This window comes from Xyrauchen texanus, chromosome 47 (assembly GCF_025860055.1).
Source record: "Xyrauchen texanus isolate HMW12.3.18 chromosome 47, RBS_HiC_50CHRs, whole genome shotgun sequence".
Lineage (NCBI taxonomy): Eukaryota > Metazoa > Chordata > Actinopteri > Cypriniformes > Catostomidae > Xyrauchen > Xyrauchen texanus.
Genome location: NC_068322.1, coordinates 19,182,857 through 19,201,687, shown reverse-complemented (window position 1 = coordinate 19,201,687; position 18,831 = coordinate 19,182,857). Strand labels below are relative to the sequence as shown.

The 18,831-nt window shown below is 37.7% G+C and overlaps 1 protein-coding gene across 1 annotated transcript in view; it reads right to left on the bottom strand.

Annotated features, from left to right (window-relative positions):
• LOC127639264 (thyrotropin-releasing hormone-degrading ectoenzyme-like) overlaps positions 1–18,504 on the bottom strand; it is a 161,420-nt gene extending 142,916 nt beyond the window's left edge. Inside the window, exons 1-4 of the mRNA XM_052121185.1 lie at positions 18,394–18,504; positions 17,342–18,045; positions 11,949–12,222; positions 8,791–8,917 (exon numbers count right to left, since the gene is read on the bottom strand). Coding sequence (XP_051977145.1) covers positions 8,791–8,917; positions 11,949–12,222; positions 17,342–18,030 — 1,090 coding nt within the window. The 5' untranslated portion in view covers positions 18,031–18,045; positions 18,394–18,504. The remainder of the gene's footprint in view (positions 1–8,790; positions 8,918–11,948; positions 12,223–17,341; positions 18,046–18,393) is intronic.
• Positions 18,505–18,831: the final 327 nt, after the last annotated feature.

Below are 18,831 nucleotides of genomic sequence, written 5' to 3'. Positions count from 1 at the left end.
AGAGACAAGACAGGAACCTAAAACATGCTTTCAAAATAAAAGTCCAACCTCCTAGCGACCTCTATTGGCAACTAGGGAAAAGTCCCTACATGACAGGTGATGAATGGGGTTCCTGTGGATTTCTGACTGAACTCGATGACAGCGTTTCTTTCTCAGACAAATGACTCTGATCACCGGCACAAACTGAGACTGAACTCATGAATTTAATAACAGCAGGGAGGCGGGGGCGGAACGCCACAAAAAAAGTATTTTCCTTACCTTTCAAAACTGCTTACAATGAGAAAAAAATGATATGTATGACTACTATTACTGCCATGTCCTTACAGTCTGAAGCTCAATTGTGTTTAACAATGAGCTCAATATAATTAACAAACACTTGTTTCTTGCCATTTAGTGTGCAGCCAATACAGCTAAACTGAATTATATTCACTCCTTCCTTTCCTGAAAAGTATTGTGGTGGTACCATGGCAAAACAATGGTATGAGAGGGTAATAACATGGTACTTTGTTAAATACATGATAGTACATAATTGTACACATTTGCACTAACCAGCTTGGAAATGGTATAAGCTGCTTTTTTCCACCAGGGTAAAATGATTCACAAACTTTCTGCACAGTCTGAGTCAGACGGTCACTGATAAAGAGCTACTGACCTGCAGTAAGATCAGTATTTCATAATCACAGCTGAGGATCATGGGATAGATGCTCAAACAGGGGAAAAGATGATATGGGGCACCTCACACACCAAACATCACAAACCAACAGAAACATTACTGTCATGTTTCTCTGCAGGATTTTTATCAGTATAATCTGGATTCTCTCAACTATCTGCAATACTTTTGATCTTTTAACAGAAAACTGCACAGTTCTTCTCTTGCTGTTCTGAATCTCTTCTGGTCCACCTTCTGGTTTTAGTCTCAGCAGGATGAAACAAAGAGGGGTGTGTGAATGGATAGAGCAGCACGTGAGCAGACAGAATGCTGTAGATTTCAGAAAGAGGCTGATAAATGAAGAGACATAAGGTCTTTGAAATCACCTCAGGCCTCCAAACAATACAAGACCTCAACTTGACCACACACACACACACACACACACACACACACACACACACACACACACACACACATGTTGTGTTTCCATGTTTTATGGGGACTTTCCATAGACATAATGGTTTTTATACTGTACAAACTTTATATTCTATCCCCTAAACCTAACCCTCACAGAAAACTTTCTGCATTTTTACATTTTCAAAAAACATAATTTAGTATGATTTATAAGCTGTTTTCCTCATGGGGACCGACAAAATGTCCCCACAAGGTCAAACATTTCGGGTTTTACTATCCTTATGGGGACATTTGGTACCCACAAAGTGATAAATACACGCTCACACACACACACACACACACACACACACACACACACACACACACACACACACACACACAGCACTGTGATTAAACTCACTAAAGGTCACTGTGTTTACACTGAATAAAGTCACACTGCTGGTGTCAGAGCTTGGAAAGCAGAGAGTGAAAAATAACTCACCACAAGCACTGACAATTGAGGAAAGAAATGACATATAAAGATATAAAATGGCCTGAATGAAAGAATTTTATAAATTCAACAGCTCTTCTGTATCAACTCAGATACCTGAAATGTATCAAGAAGATATCTCATTAATAAAAGATATTGTGTGGGGAAACTACATTTATAACACATTAGCAATTGCTCTGTACCACAAACCGAGTGAACTGCCTTGCTGTATACTTACTACATAGGCAGCTATCTTCTAAGGTAGCATCCTAATTGAAATGAGTGACTGATTTGAAACAGTCTTAAAAGGCCATGACCACATTGTGTGCACATCACAAAGCGCACAATGCGTTATTGATTCAAACCGAGTTTAACATTAGCATTTTGCTACGCTAATAACAAGATACTCTAATAAGCATATAAAACAGAGCATTTAAATATATACTAAAGCAGTGCTTTTCTATCATAGGAGATGCTTATGCATTTTCATCTAGAGAGTGCTAGATTCTAAATGTAATGTATATATGAATAAAAAATTTATCATGTCTGTATATATCATATGAATAAAAGCTGCAGACATGTGAATATTTATTAGCACATTTAGCACGTGATATGTGATGCCTGCAGCAACAGTGCCGAACTGACACCTTTGATCATGTGATCTTGTGTCATCAGCTTTCTCTAATAAACAGAAACATAAAGCAGACCACACAATCATCTTATAAGCATATTTTGAATGAGTACTGGCTTTAGGAATCTGCTAATGGAAAACAATATTGTAATGTTTGCATTAAATACATTAAGAGGCTGTTATGTACTTCAATAATGAGTGACATTATGAACAGGATTAAATTTGAAACCATGAAGCTCATAACTATAGACTTCCTCTTGAGTGCTTAATTCAGGCCATGTTCAGAATATCATACAACCATACTGCTCATGCTAATTCTGAACTATATGTGTATGTATATTATGTATATTTTAGTGTGGTGAATGAAGCAAAAGAGACATATCACATTTTAAAATCATTATTTTATCAAACTGACAAAGTTATTATCGTTTTTATAGATCATTTAATCATTTTTGGAATAACAGAATCAAACTTTTAATCCAAGATATTGGACCCTTTTCACACTTATGAGTTTTGGAACATGGAAGTATACGATTGCAAGGTAAACTCTGATAGCGGTGTATGGGAGTGAAAGGAAGATCACAACCTCTTTAGCTTTTAGTAGCAGAGAGAGTAGAGAGAGGGTCTGAGATGGTCTGTCTTTCAGTCTTTAATGTCCCATTTTCTCAGATTAATACATACATAAAGCAGAGGTCCAGATGTGACCATGATAAATGTCATCATTCTCATCACGCGATGGGTTAGGAATTAATCTGAAGGTCAAATGCATGTGATTATGAGCTACATCTGAACTCTGGGGACCTGTGTTTAATGTCATTCAGACAATTAGAATTTGTTTCGATCAATGTCCGTGTTGATCCTGGAACAATATTCCAATCAGCCAATTGGATTTTAGGATTATGTTAGGATTAGGCTGTTGACTGCTAAGCAGCTTCAGCTTCATTTGTATTAACCTACTGTATAATTTCCCTATTTAAAAGGTTGGAAATGGTTAGGGATACATGTGTGGAAGCAAGTCTTACATGGTTAAATGACCTTGTCAGACTTACTGTTGCTCTTTACTGCACTTTTAACAGCAAAGGGGGATTAACCTGTCTACATTTGTCACAACTTCGATTTCCTTTTGCATTCGTCCATATCTGTCAAACACACACACCACTGTCAAGATGTAGAAGAGACTGAACCAGCTCTGCCTTTTTTTATTGAGCATTGACCTCTCTGAGAAGCACTTACTGTTGATCAAAATCAAAGATGCAACACCTTCCTCTCAAAGCACATGATAAATGCTACTTCAGACACAGTAAATGTTTCACATCACAAACACATGATGTGTTCCATTAGAGTCTTCATAAAAAACATATTTTGATACTGACTGAAAATGGCTCCAATTCTCTCTAGAATTCTCTGCATTGTGACATGTCTAAATGAAAGAGGCTGAAAACACTGTTGACTGTTTTATGTATTTATTAATCTGTTTAGCTGAAGTTAAGCGTGTTCTCTCCAGGGGTTCAAAGAGTACTGAAAAACATTCTCAAGTAAAACTACGGCTACTTCACCAAAAATGTAGTGTGAGTAGAGTAAAAAGTACCTGTCCAAAAAACTACTTAAGAGTAAAAGAGTTGCTCATTTAAAAGTACTCAAGAGTAGTCAGTATTTAGTTGTGATTGCCAAACCCCCTTATAATAAACACTGTATGCTGCAATTTAAAAATGTAGCTCACATACTGTAATTCACATTCTATTTTATGGCTGTTTGTCAGAAAGAATGAAAAATATATCCTTGGTACCCTCCAACAATTTTATTTTTGACTGCCAACTTTAAAAATCCATCACTTAATTACAATTAACACTACACATATCTATATAAAAAAAGATAAACTTATTTTCAATAATCTGATTTTAAATCATAATGTAAGAAACAATTACGTTAAAATAAGTTCTTGTGTAGGGTCTAAATTGCCCTCAATGCTCAAAGAGTGAGTTATTGTTGCCCACAAAGCATTATGTTCCAAACAATACAAAGAAGGCAAAAACCACCAAAAAAAGTAGAAAAACACTGTCACTTGGCATGTCAAGTCCTGCACACAAGAGGTGGTATTGAACACGGTTTGGCAAAGTTTGGTTTTTGTACATTTTTATACAAATCTGCTTAATTGTCCCACTGCTTGCGTTCGCTTTAGACATTACTGACTGTATTTAAAATGGGTATTATGCAGGTGTGGCAAAAGGTCATTTCTTTGTGTAATATGAGCCAGTTAGGTTATGTTACTTACTTCAAATCAACTAACTGGCTCATATTACACAAAATAAATGATCATTTGCCACCACCTGCTGTCAGCCAGTGTTTACATACAACAGCTCTACGTGATCACGCATATTGCTACTACACTACTAAAGCTAGGAAATAGCATTAAACACAGATACACACATCAATTCTTGTTTATCCAATAACTTGTTAGAAACAGCACAAGCCGTGATACTATTTCTGAAGTGACATTTTAGAATTTCTAACGGAGGCTTGGACGCATCATTTGGTTTGAATCAGCAACAGAAGATTCTGATCCTCCACGTAAGAAAGTAGTTTCATGCACAAATGCATTTTTATGACTGTACTCAGTTTTTCCTGTTTTTTTTGTATTTACTTGTTCATTCAACTGTTGTATAAAAGCAATATCACACTCGCACTAAATCAGCACTGCTGTGATGACCTATTACCTAAAATCTCAGTGATGGCTAATTTACAGCTTGTGTTAGATACAGAGAATCTAGTAAGAATGAAAATGAAATTTACCTTGATTTGTTTGTTTAAATTAGAGGTAGTATTAATGCTTATATCTGGACTGGCTTGAGCAAGCTAAACTCACATGACACGATCAAGCAATTGGCCGTCTTCATTTTGAAAAGCCCTTTCAGGTACAGCCATGGATGTTCAGGTGTTATACAGCTGCTTGAGGTATCCTCCACATCCAGGAATTGACAGTAACACCCACCAAATGCAGATAGAAATCAGTAGTGATGGGTTAATTCATTGCCTTTGCTAGCCACTTTGGCAGATGGCCGTAGTTGAAGCAAATTTAATTATATTCATCTTGTGTTCAGCTCCTTATAAACAGAAAATATGCTTCTAATTTTGGATATGGGCATCTCCGCAGGGCAAATGAAGCGTGCTTCCGCGCGAATGGCTGCATCACGCTCCAAAGATAAGATCACCTGAGCTCTGGGATAGGAGGGGGCGACACTTGCGTTATTCGTTCAGGCTTTATTCTCTATCGCGGTGGCCGGAGGAGACCGGAAACTGACCCATTTGCATTCTACTGAGACTCTTCTACTTTTCTATATGATGAAGTTGAACCTCTCAAACTGCTTGACAGCCCTGACATATAGCACTGACAAGGTAGAGACACTAGTGTGCCATGAATCAACATAGATAACAAGGTTTTTAAAATAAACATTATCATGCACACTAAAGTGTTTTTACTGCAAAAACACTGGCAACTGTTACAGATGCATATGTAATCAATTAGGCAAAATCTTTAAGACTCAATAAAATGTCCAAACAAATGCATGTTACTTTTATCGCATTATGTGATGTGGGGAATTTTGGCTAGTGAAAATGCTGAGTGGCTAGTGACTTAGGAATACCACTAGCCACAGTGGCTGGTGAGCCAAAAAGTTAATAACAAGCCCTGTCCACATTCATGATTAATAGCAGTTGGCACCAGGCCTAATGCTGCCATTAACGTTTTCTATGTGTGGTTTGATTTGGAGGGAGTCACAAGACTCTCTCTAGCCAATCAATTTGATGGATACAAATTAAATCATGACAGGAATATAGTGAACACAGTCGGAGGGAAAATAGCACAGTTACAGCACTTAAAATGTACTCAAGTAAAAGTACACAATTTTTAAACTACTTATAAAAGTACAATTCCTGAGAAAATCTGAGATTTTGGAATTTGTTACTTGCATCTCTGGTCCTCACAACAACTACCAAAATAACCAAACTGTTTGATTCATGCAGCTGAGAACGCTTGTACACAGGGATGAAGGTTATCAGGGATGCAAACAGCTTTGATATTTTTTGGACTTTCATTCGACCTTGTTATCATTCTATGTGTGCACTGAACTGATAATGAACATTCTAGAAGCTTTTACATGGACTTTTCCATTTACATAGTTTGCACCATTCTATAAATCTTTTTTATACTTAAGTTCTTTATTTAGCCCTTTTTGTGTGTCTGTGAGAGAGAGGCAGTGAAAGGAAAAGAGGAATAGTATAAGAGAGAAAGTGTGTCGCGGCTCTTTCTCTCTCATTTGCCACTAATAGTAGATGGTGGCTCTGAAGTCGCTCTAATTGGACTCTGTTTAAAATTCAGCTGGTGAACAATGGGCCACTGTGATGAATGAGTCGTGTAGTGGTTTGTGGCATCGTTTCTCAAACTGAGAGAAATTGTGTGCTATTAGAGACTGATCATGTGCCAAATTAAAACAAATATTTTTGGTTTTTATCAAAAACAAAACAAATTTGAAAACAAATAGCTTAAAATTCCTTAGACTGGAAAAACATTAAATTATCAGAGTGTAAGGAAATGCATTTAACATGACAAGCTTTTTTTTTCCTTTTTCTTTTTCTTCTTTTTTTACAGATATCGGGGGTTTAGTTGAGCTTCCAACAATCCTATTCTTAATGCAGTCTTGAAAAACTCACCCACAGATAAAATAATCATAAATAAAAACTACAACAACTTCAATTACATTGTTATTACACTGTAATTACAATGTAGTAATACATATATTAGCCTAAATGTATCTTACAGCCTATGAAGTGATCAAAACATCTCATATGTTGTAGCAGATGGTCATTAATTCAGAACAAGTCTACACATCAGGAAATCACTTCAGTTCTGAGGTTTCCTGGGCAAGACTTGACAATATGACTTAGACTGACAATATGACCTAGACTGCCAATATGACACCATCGAAATGTGATTGCACCGGAACATCTTTCTATTAAAAGCCAAGGTCAAAAGATGTCAAAATACATCTTTAGAAAATGAGATTTCAATGAGAGCAGCTTTTTGAAAGTGTGCAACCTTTTGTGTTTTCAAGGACTTGAGTGAATAGGTGATTTGCTCATTACATGCTCTAATTTAATTTCTCTGAATGTTTCTCCTGTGCATGAACAGAATGACAGAATGTCCCTGTTTGGAGACCTGAGGGGCTGCAAATGCTTCCACACTCAACACACAGATGGTGACTTTACGTAATAGCAGTGTTCATTACGTCCACATAATTTCCCAAATGAGGCTGTACTTCACGCTCAAACCAGCTCGCCACTGAATTTACAGCACACATGCAACATTATGATGAACACGTCAGAAGGCTCTTCAGGTCAGTGTTGCATTAATTCACTAAATCATCATGAATCAAACAAGGATCCCCCCAGTTGATCAGACAGATTAAAAATTAACCATTTCGTTACACAAGCACAAGTGACCTTAATGTGAGATTTTAACTGATAGATGTGACCATCTTTTTTAACTAGTAACAGTTAGGCTAAAAGAGAAATGAAAGTTGTCAAAATAACTGGTCTCATTAAAGTATTCAGTGATTAGATTTTTCAGGATTTCAATCAATAGAGCATCCATAATGAAAAAGACTCATTAGGAGCACAAGTGAATGTTGAGAGGGTTTAAAAAATGGCAATCCTGCTCTGATAGGTCACATGATGTAATACTGTCAAGTCAGTGAGTTATTGATCATCCAGTAACCTGCTCAGAATGACCAGTAGTTAAGCGACAGGACTGAGTCTAAATATGTCACAGTTACACAGATGCTAACAGTAGCAGTACTGGTACATCTACCTCATTTAACACTAAATATGCATTTTGGAATTAAACTGAATGAAAATGAGGGTATTCGAATTGGGAATCAAGAAATGTTGTTATTCAGAACCAGTCTTAACTTCAATAACAAACAGAGTGATGCTTCCCAGAGACCGTTTAAGAGAAAACACACATGATCAATATTACATGTGCACTGCAACACACAAACACACACACACACACACACACACACACACACACACACACACACACACACACACACACATACACACACACACACACACACACACACACACACACACACACACAGACATTTAAACACTCAAACATAGATATTTGGAGGGAAATGTAGCAGGCAGGAGGAGAGTAACAGACAGAAGGCCAAAGAGATTGATGGCAATATACAAATGAATACAGAGAACTGACAGAAACCCAATGGAGCTGAGACAGAGACACAGAGAGAGTCTGATGTAAGCCAGTACAGAAAACATTCATATACATACAGTACCCACACACATCAATACACAGACAAACACATACATTAACTCCACACACATGTGCTCTGATTCCCAACACCAAACACAAGCACAGTCACTCTAAAATTATTTCAGGATTAATAAAACACAAGAACTGAGCTGCTACGGACAGTCTTTGACTTCTCCTTTATACCAGCAGAAAGCAGGAAGTCACACAGAACTGGCTGCAGTACAAACAGAACAATGAAGAATCACCCAGTTTCCCATGAGAGGAACATGTATTGCCCGTTTCACAGGTTGGCTTACCTAATTTGGGGAGGGAATATTTGACTTTGAAGTAATCCTGGTAGAACTGCAGGAGTCTCTTGGTGATGTGAAGAGCGTAGTCCCCCGATCCACTCTGGATGGCATCAGGTCTGGCGTACAGACGAACCTACAACAACACAATGAACAGAGGGAGAACAAAAGTGAAAGGATGTCAGGCCATGATGAACTGTGTGTGTATTTCCATCAATTAGAAATAAAATGTATCAGAACTATTAGATGAGGGAGTGTGAAAAGAAAGCGTGTGAGGTGTCATTTTGTTAATGTATTCTCATAGTAAAAATGATCTCTGTGCTCTTTTAGCCAAAGGCTGATGCACAGCGTGGCTTTCTGATCGAGCACCATCTAGTAAGAATGAATGTCTTCATGACGTTCAGCCGAAAAGAGTTACAGTGCAAAACAGGCAGGAGGAAATGCATTGTTTCAGCTCTGCACATTAAATTATGTGTTGTTTATCTCACATGTTGCTGCTGTATTGATCGCCTCTTATGACTGATGTAAAGACAAATAAATGGCAATTAGAGCTGTGAAAATTATTCAAACCCCCAATCAAATCAATGTGACTTAAAAACAAACTGTGATTAGACGAAATTCTCAACAGAATTAAGTTTCATTAATCAGATATAGTGAAGATGGTTCAATCTGACAGACATGCTGACTGATTCTTCTAATTGTGTTTGTTTGTTTGTTTGTTTGTTTGTTTGTTTGTTTGTTTGTTTGTTTTGTTGAAGGCAGCTTGACAGAGGACTTAAATGTGTTTAATTGAACTTTAATAAAGAGTCTCTCTATGAGCGGCTGCTCAGCATTGATTCAGTAACAAACCTCTTTCTGCCAAACATGTGGAACAATGAACCTTTAGTCAATCCACTCAGAAGAAGAGGATCAGAGCACTCGACTTGTAGAGTTATTATACTATATCTACTGTATATGTCTGTATGTGAGAGATACTAACAATTCAGCAGAAAATCACTGCTCGTATAATCCAGGATAAATTGTGTCATGATCTTTAGTCATACAAGTATGTGCAAACTGAATTTCATCTCCTCTTTTTGATGTAATAATAGAGTTACTTGTTGATAAGACTAGCTGGTGACCAGCATAATGACATTATTTTGGTATTTGTATTCAACTGCTTTTTTCCCCCATTAAACACAGTAAACATGATCTTTCATCAGGGTAAGTAATTCCATGAATATGTAATGAGAACATATAGCAGTGTAGAATTTTGATTAGGATAAAAACAAATGTTTTAAACAGTATGTGACTGGCACTAAACCAGGAACACATCATGGCCGCTGAAGTTTTCTGAATAGAATCTGCTCCTTTATGCCAATCAATAAACAAGTTTCCCTTCTTTTAGCTCTTAAACTCAACTAATACACCATAAGACAACCAGAAAAAATGATCTCATGTCATCAAGGGAAACTTTCTGACAGCATGAAATACTGTCAAGCACTAGTATTTGTTTGAGTGAGAAATCACGAGTCTGTAAGCCTGTAGGTAATCTGTGACTCACTAGAGAGGGTACAGTGATCAATACAGGTATAGTCATGTAACAGAGTCATGCAGGTAATCTGTGACTCACTAGAGAGGGTACAGTGATCAATACAGGTATAGTCATGTAACAGAGTCATGCAATGAAGACGAGGCATTATTCAGTACACAGCAGCAGTCTGACTAAACTCTATAGACTAATAAAGACAACTGAAACTAATGATACAAGCTCACACTGCAAATCTTTCAAGAGGGCAGACCAAAGACAACACAATCTGATCTGTTAAACAGATTTTTCTCCACATATGGTGAGTTAAACACTCTCTGAGTCTGAAGAACATAAAGTGTTGTAACTGAGATGGCTTGGTTGTAAATTAACATAATGTTAGACATGTAACATTTTAAAACAGAAATGTGAAGGAGCTGTATTTGTATGTCTATTGCCAGCAAGTAAAAGAGATGCCAAGAGGGCCACAGAGTGAACTGACTTGCCTTAAATTTGATACACCCACCCAATTCCAAGAGCAGGATCTGAAGTGATATTTACACTCATGTTATAGATGAGTGTTTCACCATAAACCCAGAGTAATAACTGCACTCTCCTCTCCAATCTTTCCTGCTGCTCCACACAGGCAAACCTTTATGATGGATGACATGAGGGGTTTCCCTGCAGCTTTAATGTGATTGATGGGGAAACTAGTATGTGCTGTGGGTCTAAACACTCTAGATCGAAGCAGAAATTAAAGTCAGCATGACAGAGATGATTTGAAGCAGATAGATTCATTACACTAATATGAGGGGGAGGCCGGTCAAGGTCACACAGTAGGAGTCAGTGAGGAAGCATCAGGAAGTGTCTAATATGACACAGAACTTTGATTGAATGTGATATCGGGAACACCGTGCAGAAACAGACAGATGATATGAGCTGCAAAAACTGTGACAATTCAATGTTCAAAACCACATTAAAGTACATGTGATAAAAGTGATTCAATAAACATTTGAACAAGAGGAAAGATTGATCAAATTTTCTACTTTTACCCAATGACCTAACTTAAAATAAAACAAGTTCCGACATGATATATATTAACTGGATGGATGAAAACCTGGATGCTTAGGTTTTCACATGACCATAAGAGGACATTATCAATAATATAGCATTATATAGCCATTATACAGTTTGTAGACTATAATAAGACATATAGTCTGTGAGCTACATGTTAGCTCTGTTATAAATCCCAGTGAGCTGCCTTGCTGTTTATGGCTTACATAGTCAGTTGTCTTCTAAGGCAGCATCCAAACTGAGCATAAAACCTCATAAGTCACCCATTTATAGTGCTACATACAGGTAGAAACTCCATGTGCCATTCAAAAACTGTTTCATGTCTGAGATTCAACTCTTAATTGATTCCAATGGCGTTAGACATTAGCATGTTGCTAAGATAACAACACAATACTCTAATAAGCACAAAAGTACTTGGCACTGTTTTTTTCAAGCCTTTTCAGTATTGAATGTAATAAGTATATTCATGATCAACATTTCTCTCACCTCGACTTCCAGACATAGTATAATGAAAGTTAAACCTCAGTCTTGAGTTTTGGGGGTTTCAAAGATAATGTGATCTTACAAAGCTTAAAATGTGACTCACCACAACTCCATTATCTGTGACTGTTTCTCTGTAGGTGAAGTTGCACACGGCCCAGGCCAGATAGTATGTGGACATGCGGGGCGTCCTGGAGAAATGGTTGGTCACCCACCCGTCCTCATCAGATGTAGAGGCCTCCACTGGCATGTTGGACAGGGACTGATACGTGCTCTCATGTTTCAAACTCACTCTGAATGTGGCTTTATAGATAGGCTCGTCGAAACATGGGAATGCCTTTCTGGCGTGAGTCGGTGAGAACTGCGTCACAGCAAGATACCTGCAGAATGATGCCAGAGAGACAGATAAGAGAGACAGAAAACTCCCTAACTAAGCCAAGACATTGAAGTGGGTCAGAAGATTAAAATTAATTTCATTTCAATTTAATACATTTTTCTCGATCGATTTTACACATTTCTCCAAACTATAGTCAATGCTCTCAAAACAATTCACAGCCAACGAAACAGAATTTCACTGCATAATGAAGCACTTTTCTGATAATGCATTTATTAAAACTGATATATTCAGCCATAGACACACAACTCTACTATTGAAATAACACATTTATCATAAAAATCCACAATAAAGACCTTTTTCCATGTTTTTCAAAACATTTCCTTACATTTCTTTTTATTTTTTATTTTATTTACTGCTGTTCCTCTGGAAAGTGTATGAGGAAGTTTACTATTAAAAATACAGTCTTGCTATATTGCATGGACCTACGTAAGACAGCACTGTTGGTACAGTACAGCACAGATGGTACAGTAATTGTGGACATTGATTGTGGCATGCAGATTAATGCCATTTCTCCCTCTTCTTTCTTTGTTGAGATTGAAGTCATTGTAGATCTTCTCATATTAGACAAAACTCTTTGTGTGCTTCAGAGAGACCGTGATTCCTAACATGATCAATTAGAGGGACTCTCAGATCATTTGACCCTCTTCTGTGTCATCTTTACTGTACTCTTCCACCCCGCTGTTCTCTTTCTCTCTGCTCATTATCATAACATCATCTCCATTTAGTCTTTCCTCAACACTTTCAATGCTTACCTCTGAAAGAGTTGAGAAAACCTTCCTCTTTTCTCATAAATGTTTCCTCCTATTTCCTCTTCCTTTACCCACTCATCCTCTTCTCAGTTTCCACCTCTTCTTTGTCTTGTTCTTCCTCTTCCTCTTCTTCTTCTTCCTCATTGTTTGTTTTCACTTAATCTACATATTTGACCTCTTTTATAGATTTTATAGCATGTTATGATAGTTGTGTGAAAAATTTAGTCAATTGTATTTTCCTTGTTTTGTGCATTACTAACACAGCAGATATCAACATGAAGGGATTTGACAACCTCATTTGTGTATTTGAGAGATTTGTGTGTAGTGTTTTGAGAAAATTATGAAAATCAAGAACAAACTGCAATTTTTTTAGGAAAATGTGTTCAGATGGCTGTGTTAATTGTTTTGAGAGCAGTGACCTGCATTTGGAGAAACGTGTAAAATTGATCAAGAAAAACATTGAAGGGATAATTCATCCAAAAATGAAAATAATTTCATAATTTACTCACCCACCTTCTATCCCAGATGTGTATGACTTTACTGCAGGACACAAATGAAGATTTTTAGAAGAATGTTTCAGCTCTGTAGGTCCATACAATGCAAATTAATGGTACCCAGCATTCTGAAGGTCCAAATATCAGATAAAGGTGGCATAAGAGTAATCCATATGACACCAGTGGTTTAATTAATGTCTTCTGAAGTGATCCAATCAGTTTTGGGTGAGAACAGACCAAAATGTATGTCCTTATTCACTATAAATCTTGACAGTATTCTCTTTGCTGCTTGTGAATTTAAGCTTGATTACTAATCAAATCAAATCAAATTCCTTTATTTTCACTCAACCCTATACACAAGTGCTGTGAGGATGTGGTGGTTCATTCCAAACTTCCTCAGCCATCTCAGGAAGAAGAGGCACTGGTGAGCCTTCTTCACAACAACCTTCAGTGTGGATGGACCATGTGAGTTCCTCTATGATGTGGACACTTCCTTTAGCGCGATCTACCGCTCTCTGCATGCGACAAGCACTAATAAGTGTAATCGAGCTTGAAATCATGATTGTGCCAAAAGACTGTGATGGCAAAATGTACAGTAAAAAGGAGTTATAATTTGGTTTGTTCTCACTCAAAACCAATTGGATTGCTTCAGTAGACATTAACTAAACCACTGGTGTTGTGTGGATTGCCTTAATGTGATATTTGCCTTAATGTGATATAAGCTGCCTTAATGTGATATTTGGACCTTCAGATTTCTGGCCACCATTCACTTGCATTGTATGGACCTACAGAGCTGAAACATTCTTCTAAAAATCTTTGTTTGTATTCAGCAAAAGATAGAAAGTCATACACATCTGGAATGGCATAAGGGTGAGTAAATGATAAAATCATTTTCATTTTGGGATGAATTATCCCTTGTCACATAACTTTGGTGAACCAACATCCCTGAACTCATCACTGTGGATTTATAACACACCAGAAACAATAAATGAGCTTCTTGTTGTAAAGATGAACTAAATTGCAGCAGCTTCTACTAAATCACATATTCCTCATCAAATGACAATATACAACATTCCCTGAGACTGAGTGCTGCAGCACTACCACACAGAAATACTGATATATCTGGATGTCTTTGAAGCTTCTGTCACGGCTGTAAACATTAAACCCATCTGTGGCAGCTCAACATCAAGACAAACAGACAGCATGAACAAATGACATGACAAGGAACAGACTAATGGATATCGAAGTCTGATTCAAACCTCAGAGGGGTTTTTTTCCTCTGCTACCCAGAGCATGAGCACCAGAGGGCAGGAGATGTACCATGCTCTCTCTTGAACTTTTCTGACAACTTTTTACTTTCATATGCAGCCATTAATGCAGTAATAATAATGAAAATAGAAGCCTATGTTTTCCCATCAGTCTACCTCCTCCTCATGTTTACCATTGAAAGTTGTCGCATCTTAAGCAGCATTACATTATTTAAAGGTCACAGTTGAGATGCAGGAAGTGGGAGTTGATGGCTGATGAGAAATCAAAAGAAGGTGTAATGGATGTGGAAATGGTGACTAAAAAAGTTGTGTGATAAACTTCTGTTAAATCATGACAAGAACAGATGATCTCAGCTTGGTTTAAATATCAAGAGCTCACTCAGTGCAATTTAGACTCAACGTTGGGTTTAATAAAGAGTTATTATAACAAGCCCTTAAACGTGCTGTTTACACAACTGAAAGCAGGTCTAAATTTGGCACAATTACCTGGTTACCACAAAGACAGCAGGGTCAGCTAGTGGATGGAAAAAGATACCTACAGGGTAAATCAAAGGCTTAAACATGTCTCAAATGTGTTAAGACCTGAGGCAAGGTTCTAGACACGCTCCATTTTCCTGTCAGAGGACAAAGAAACAGTAACACCAATAATAAGATATTCTGTGTGGTCTATCTGAAAGCACTGTGAAATATGGGGCTTTAAACATAAGAACCTACAACCTTATGTAGGCCTACTACATATACAAGAAAGAAAAAAGTTGTTATATTGATGGAATATCATTATCCTCATCAAAATGTACGATAGTAAGCTACCTAATAGCTACGATAGCTTCTACAAATTTACTACAGTTCATTTTGGTATAAACAACTATGCTAGAACTAAACAACTAGGCTATGTTAACTTTGTATTCACCACCACTGTCATTAAAAAATAAATGATGAATAATGTCAAAGATTCTGAGAGCTTTTCAAACTGTTTGACCAGGGGCGGCAATAGGGGTGGGCTTACCAGACTTAAAGGGTCCCTTTAAGCCCTGAATGTTTTATAATCTTGTACTAATCACTGAATTTGCATGTGCTCAGTAAAATAAAAACCTTTAGAGCTGCAATTCTGCTCTCTGTGCATTGAACAGTGTCTCCTTTTACATTCATTCACTCCAGACAATAAACATCCACTCAGACAAAAAGTACTGACTGATATGTAAACTAGCCATTCATCGATAAGAAGTTGCATATGGTTCAGACAGACAGACAGTCCGTAGATGAGCACTTGTCATGGTGAGGAGATTTATTAGAATATTGAAATGGACATTAAAAAAATTAAGTAAAAGAAGTAAAATAGCCTTAGCCGACATCAGCACTTCAATGGCAAGATGTGGCTGCTTCAGGCATGTGTGACTACAGTATAACCTATTGATTGCATTGTCAAATGAGGATAATTTTCGTATTGCTTAACAGCTCTGTAACTGTTAAGTGACAACTATAGATTTCATGTTCTTTTCAATTTTGTGTCATTTAAAAAAAAACTTGCCTTTTATTTGCCTTTGTGTGAGGAAAAAATGCTAGCGAAGTTTCTGGCTAAACACACAAACACTGTAATTATATGAACGCTCCGTTTCCATGATATCCATATGTGCTTTGCGGGCTTTCATTAATCTGATAAGGATGCATATCTGATGTGGGGGCTTGGGTGGTTTACAAGGACATATTTTTAGGTTACAAACTGGTAATTACAAGCGAACTATGCAATAAATCTGGTTTATGAGGACATTTCTAGTGTTTTCATAAATCATATCACTTAAAAATCATACTATCATATATGGAGAGTCCTCATAAGGATAGCTGTACCAATGCGCGCGTGTGTATCTATATGTTTGTGTATAAGACTGGATTATTTCAAATGTAATATGTGATTGACAAATGGGTAAGTAATCTTTACTTATAGATACTCTTTATTTATTTATGCACTTATTAATTTTCACAAAAATATATTCTAAAAATTAAGTGGTTGGAAAGAGATTGGGATCCACTGTCAGAGGAATGGACTGACTTTCCTGTCATCAATAGCTGTGCACATGTTAAATCATTCCTGTGCAGTAGGCTGCTTTCTAAATCTAACATCTTGAAATGTCTGGTATTCCCACTTTGTTGTCATGCATATTTGTTGATTAAAAGATATCATTTGTGGATGTTCTGTATGCAGGTTTCTAATTAGACGAGGAATAACAGGTTTGATTACAAATGATAATAGACAAGTTTTCAGTCCAACTAGTTTTTTGCTCTGGCGTTATTTTTGTTTTTCATTCTAACAAACAAATTTGAAAGATGTACTTAATTCAAAAATTGACCCTTTGCCGATGTAACTTTTAAACGCATATTTTTCCAATGTATCATGATGCATACTCTGGGCTAAGCCCCGGATATGCACTGACAACTGAACCCCCTCTTTGTTTGACAAAGAACCCGTATTATTTAGAATATTACTTGATTTACATAAAAGTAGGGTTAACTGTAGTATTAACTAGCATAGTGACGATTGAACATATGACATATAACCCACAAATCATCAGTGTATTACAGATGAAGTGAATTACCTTCTCTCTCCATTCAGCATATATGAGCTGCGGAAAAATCCCAAGAGTTCATGTTGTATGAGCGCATGAAAAGTGATGTTGATCTTGTATGTTCTGAGCGGCTTCATCTCTCTGTGCAGCGCGATCACATACACCTGTTTGGGGTGATAGTGGAAGCGTCGCTGGATCCTCATGGCACCTGCAGCTTTCTTACTGTCTGAATACACCAGCACTTTCTCCATCTCCAACCTGTCCGTGTGCAACACGATAAACTTAGTGGCGCTGACGCATTCAAACTCAATGTTCACCTCACCCGAGAAGGTGAAGTTCTCCATGTACACGGACAGTCGGAGGTCGTAGTGGCGAGGGCGCAGGGTGGCCGGTAAGCGCACATGTCTCCAGGGCTGCTGGCCGTCCTCTGAGTCTCTGCTGCTGTTCCCGTCCCGGGACTGCTTCACTTTACTGTTACTGGAGCCGTTAGCGGCCAGAGCCCCGCTGCTCTTCCCGGCGCATTTCTCGAAACTCACGCTGAGCGTGATGGCGATGGCCGTGACGATGATGAGGGTGAGGATGGAGATGGCGAAGCCCAGCACGAGTCTCTTGTTCACCGTGATGTGCTGTTCGGTCGTGCGGGGCCGGACCACCACGGTGTCGGCCCACTGATCGGACAGAGCCCGTCCGTTCCTCATGTTCGTGCCCTCAAAAACCATCGGTATGAATCCTCACTGCATTACAAATGAGAAAAACAATAACAATAAAAGCAATAAAGGATTTGGATGCTTTCAAAATAGACGCGTAATACGTGACTATCCGGGTATATGAAGAATATTCCGTTTTATGCGTGATAACCGTATCGTTCACGCGCTCCAGCTCAAAACAACATAAGATGAACGATCAGACGTATTTAAATCCTCCAAAGATCATGCAAAACCATGCAAAGATTATACTATTATAAGATTATGGCCGAAAAGACTAAGTTTTCAACATCTAACCGGGCGCGCAATGCACTGTACCAGAAATACAGATCAATAAATGAGTTCATCGAGTGAAATAAATGCAGACAGAGTTCGTACCGCACGTGCACATCTCCACAAATCCACGATTTCTCCTCTGAGTCTGATGTGGATTCAGTTCCAGCACACCTGATTCATGATCAATCACAAGAGTGTTACTGTGAATGTCTGCTCTCTCTCTCTCTCTCTCTCTCTCTCTCTCTCTCTCTCTCTCTCGCTCTCTCTCTCTCAATTCAATTCAAAATGGCTTTTTTGGCATGACTGAATAATACAATACTGCCAAAGCAGAAGTTATATGTGAACAAATAAAATAAAAATAAAACATTAATCAATAGTTTAACGAAAGTTAAACAACATCACATATTATAATATTCCTGAACAGCAGAACACTACAGTGTTGACATAAAACTTAAAATCACTTAATTATATACTGTATACACATACAGTATATTCACACACATACATGTACTGAGGATGACTGTGGTGAACAATTGGGTT